This window comes from Sinocyclocheilus anshuiensis, unplaced genomic scaffold, assembly GCF_001515605.1.
Source record: "Sinocyclocheilus anshuiensis isolate Anshui unplaced genomic scaffold, SAMN03320099.WGS_v1.1 scaffold579, whole genome shotgun sequence".
NCBI lineage: Eukaryota > Metazoa > Chordata > Actinopteri > Cypriniformes > Cyprinidae > Sinocyclocheilus > Sinocyclocheilus anshuiensis.
The window spans coordinates 474,538-479,406 of NW_015551075.1; the positions used below are offsets into that span (position 1 = coordinate 474,538).

Genomic DNA, 4,869 nt, shown 5'->3' on the forward strand with positions numbered 1-4,869 from the left:
TGAGATTTATACATCATCTGAAAGCTGAATAAATAAGCTTTCCATTGATGTATGGTTTGTTAGGATAGGACAAAATCTGGAATCTGAGGGTGCAAAAAAAATCAAAATATTGAGGAAAATCGCCTTTAAAGTTATCCAAATGAAGTTCTTAGCAATGCATATTACTAATCAAAAATTAAGTTTTAATATATTTATGGTATAAAATTTACAAAATATCTTCATGGAACATGATCTTTACTTAATATCCTAATGATTTTTGGCATAAAAGAAAAATTTATCATTTTGACCCATACAATGTATTTTGGCTATTGCTACAAATATACCCCAGCGACTTAAGACTGCTTTTGTGCTCCAGGGTCACATATGAGAAATCTGTGTGTCCTGAGGAATCAATGCAATTAATTTGACTCAGTTGAGACCTTTAGGGCGTGTGTTCGTAAAAGACATTTACAAAGGTTTTGTCTGCAGTCTAAATGAAGGCGTACGAGCACACTTTAATGTGTGTTCACTTGAAGCTGCTGGGCTCCTATGAGACGTGTGTCTGCTGTGACACAGATGTGTGTGTGCATGAAATATAACAGGTTTATGAAGAACTGAACTACAACTGCTAATTTTAGCCATCTCTCTTTTCAAACTAACGATTTCAGCTTTTAGATGAACCCATTCATCTACCGTATTTTGGTGCAAATGCATGCAGCTTTAAATATTTTAAAATTAAGATATGATTGTCTTTCATCTAGCAGAAAGCATGCTTTGAGAGTTTCTCTCTCAAAAATCAATGCAGAAGTCGTCTGCAGAATCTGTCTGGGCTTGTTTAGGGCATCACTGATTTTGGTTTGCTTGCTACAGGCGATCGGTGTCACGAACAGTGTGGAATGGTGTATGTGGACACTGTGTGGTTATTAATGTTTGACTGGCCGCTGACACACGCACCCGTACTCGGACACTCCAGGCGCCGTCAACACGGCGATCACACGAGCCCTGAGCGCTCCCGCCTGCTCTTGCACCTCGATCACCATGATGTCTCCTCCACGCCTGCGGAAACACACACAGAAAACACACTGTCATTTTACAACTCACAATCACACACATTCACACAGCAGAATTAACACACACAAAAATAAATAAAACACTAATATATAGCTAGTTTAAATGTAAAGGTTAAAAAGTAAAATAAACTATGCATTTAAAAATAGATAAACATATTATATATAGCTAGTCATCTTTTTGTTCAAAACAACATAAAAAGTAATATTAATAATTAAAAAATATTATAAATATTAATATTAAGCTAGTCAAGTTTTTGTCAATATATTATTAGAAATGAAAATGAACCATATTTAAAAATAGACTAAACCTATTGTATATAGCTAGTCAGTTTTTGTCAACACAATATAAAAAGTAATGTTAATAATTTAAATAAACAACACATTTATTTAAAAATAAAAAATATGATTTTATATCTAGCTAGCTTAAAATTAATGTTATTAATTAAAATCAAATAACCCTTATATTTAAAAAAAAAGAAATAATTTAATAGAAGGCAAATTTTTGTTGACAATGTAATATTAAAAGTGAAACATAATTAAAAATAGATTAAAATATTATATATAACTAGTCATTTTTTTTGTTCGACACAATATAAAAAAGCAATGTGAACAATTAAAATAAAAAAATATTTAAAAATACATAAAATGACTTTATATTTACCTAGTTTGAAAATGTTACAAATTAAAATAAATAAACCTTATATTAAAATGTAAAAATAAATAAAAATGTATAAAGCTATTCAATTTTTTGTTGACAATATAAAAATAATATATTTATAAAAAATATATAAAATAATATATATAAAAATATGATAAATAAATAAACCATATATTTAAAAACAGGTTATCCAATTTTTTGTTCAGCACAATATAAAAATTTTTAACAATTCAACTATTTATTTAAAAACAAATAAAATAACAATTAAAAATAAATAAAAATAAAATAAAAACGATCATATATATAGCTATTATAAAAGTAATGTTAAATATTAAAATAAATAAACCTTATATTTAAAAATAAATAATAAACAAAAATCTATATAAAGCTAGTCAAATTTGTCGACAATATAACATTACAAATTAAAATAAACTGTATTTGATATAAATAATTCTATGTGTAGCAAGTCAAGAAGTGATATGAACTAAATGATAATAAACTGTATATTTCACAGAGTAACAGTGCATGCTGCTTTATCAAGATTTACTGAGAATGTTTCAATTAAACAAAATCCATTCACAGAAGTGCAGATTCCTGACGATGCTCTGAATTTTCCATTCAACAGATATATTTCTCTGCATCTATTCCTTCGTCCTGGAGGAGTTACAGGATGCAGAAAACAAACAAAAAAACACAACAACACCAACAAAACTAACAAACAAACAAAAAAAACGAGAAAACTAGGATGAACTAATAAGGAATAAGGAGCTCCCAAGTGACTAAAATATATTTAAAGTCACTAAAAGTTCATTTTCAGGAACAAAAACGTCTTTATTAGGGCTCCCAGATGTGTAGTTATAATAATAAACGCTGAACAATACCGTCTGCCGGTTTATTATTTCATTGTTTGGATGAATGAACACATTTCACACTGATAAACAATAGTGAACTCTCGCGCTCACGAAAGAGATCTAACCTAGTTTAGAAGTAGCAGGAAGCTCCTTTTATAAATCATGTCTTTATCGGGCGCCTCGAGCTTTCCCTTGAGCTCAACACGAGGCACCTGTGTGACCTGATTGCTCTGCGGTGTCTGGGTTACGGAGAATGAAGTCCAACACCTCCCTGAGACTCACATTATAATGCATTTATATTCATGATAAAACATGGCCATTTTAATGCGCACTCCTGAAATAACACTTCATTCTTGCCCTTGATCCTCGCTTTAACCAAATGCTTAATTGATGCAGGACACATCCCTTTGTCGCTCCTGGAACAACATTTATCATAGTCTGAATTAATGACAGATCTAATTCTACACAAACAACTCCAATCACGCAGTTTTAGGCCTGAGCTAAGTTCAGAAGAGCCTGTGTCAGCTGAGAAACTGCTATTGAGAAGAAAAGGACTCTTAACACAAGCACTGCTCCAAAATCAGCGAACACTGATGCATGAAGTGAATGCCCAACCTCTGAAAATCAGGTTAGGCAAGGCAAGGCAAGGCAAGTTTATTTATATAGCACATTTCATACACAATGGTAATTCAAAGTGCTTTATTCCAAAATGTTGCTATCAATTTCTTCAAAAGCAGACATAGTATCTTCTTTTTGATATTGCGGTCGAATCTGTCTGACCTCTGCATAACTTGAGGATGTGCTAATCGCCTTCCTGATATTATTGATCTTTTCAGAAAAGAAGGAAGCAAACTCATTGCATTTGCTGTCGGAGAGCATTTCACTGGGAATCTGACTTGGGGGGTTTGTCAGTCTCTCAACAGTAGCAAAAAGAGTGCGAGTGTTGTTTAAGTTACTGTTTATAAGGTTTGAGAAGAAACTCTGTCTAGCTGTGGCTAGTTCCACATTGAAAGCATTAAGGCTGTCTTTATAGATGCTATAGTGAATTTCAAGTTAGGTTAGGTTGTAATTAAGATGTTTTTAATCTGTCTACAATGCCTCTTATACATTGAAGTTTTAAAGTTGTCATGAAACTGAAGTTGCAACCAACTTTACTTCTGTATTGTGAGGGATTTCCAAGTGAAACGGCTATGCAAACAAGAAAAGATTACGAGGTCTAAAATAGATATGACATTTTACTGAAAGAGCAGTAATGTGCAGAAAACAAATGGTCAACATTGATTTTTTTTTCAATTGTTTTCAGAGAAGCGTAAAGCTGTATCTGGCCTTTAGAAATCTGATAAAACTAAAGACTCTTCGGAGATATTAAGGATGCAATGCTACTCTATAGGTACTCAAGATTAACATTAGATTGGCAGAAACTGTGTGTTATGTCAAGAAATTTATACTTTCATTAAAGGATCCATTAAATTGATCAAAAAGACAGTAAAGTGCCATAATATCCAAATATGGAAAAATGCCTAAATATCGGGGAAAATATCAGTAAAATCTATTATCGGCCGATCTCTAAATAACATTTTGAAAACTTAAAAAAAAAAAAAAATGTATCAACCCCAAACTTTTGAATGATCGATCATTTACTGGAAAATAAATATTTTATAACATCATAAATGTCTTTTCTGTCACTTTTGATAAATTGAATGCATTCTTTATGAATAAAAATGGCAATCTTTTTAAAAAACAAAAACAAAACATGATTTTGAAAAGAAGCGCATGTACACACTGATTATAATGGGTGCATTTTCAAGAGTTCGGCTTCATGGCATCAAAAAAGCATCAAAATAACATACAGGTATACTTACGTATGCATATGCATATACTTTATAGCTGTAAGGTTTTGTTTGTGGATGTATATGCATGGGTCAAAGACGTTAAGATGTCCGCATCAAAAGAAATTTACAAAAGTGATTATATGTCCATAGAAAGCACATTAAATGCGAGTAAAGTGTCTACTTTTAAGGTTTCAAATAAGTTTTTGGAGAATAAAATGCCAACATTTGGTTGAAATAATGTTACTTTGTCATTCAGTGTAACACAATATTTATGTAAAAATTCAAACAACATGCTTATTCTGACTTGTACATATTAAAATATATAAAAGAATAAGGAAGCATATTAAATTTTATTGTGTTTTAAATGAGTAAAAATTCTTACTGACAAATGGACAAAACCTAGGATAGTGGCAAATTTAAAAAATGTAAAATTACAACTAATTAGTGTTTGGGGTGAAAGTAATTAGTCTTTTAATATG

General features: G+C 31.1%; 1 protein-coding gene across 1 annotated transcript in view; it reads right to left on the reverse strand.

The window, feature by feature from the left end:
- The window catches only part of LOC107662317 (leucine-rich repeat serine/threonine-protein kinase 1-like), a 109,504-nt gene that overhangs the window by 5,788 nt on the left and 98,847 nt on the right, over positions 1 to 4,869 (reverse strand). The window contains exon 34 of the mRNA XM_016452303.1: positions 934 to 1,035. Within this exon, the coding sequence (XP_016307789.1) occupies positions 934 to 1,035 (102 nt within the window). The remainder of the gene's footprint in view (positions 1 to 933; positions 1,036 to 4,869) is intronic.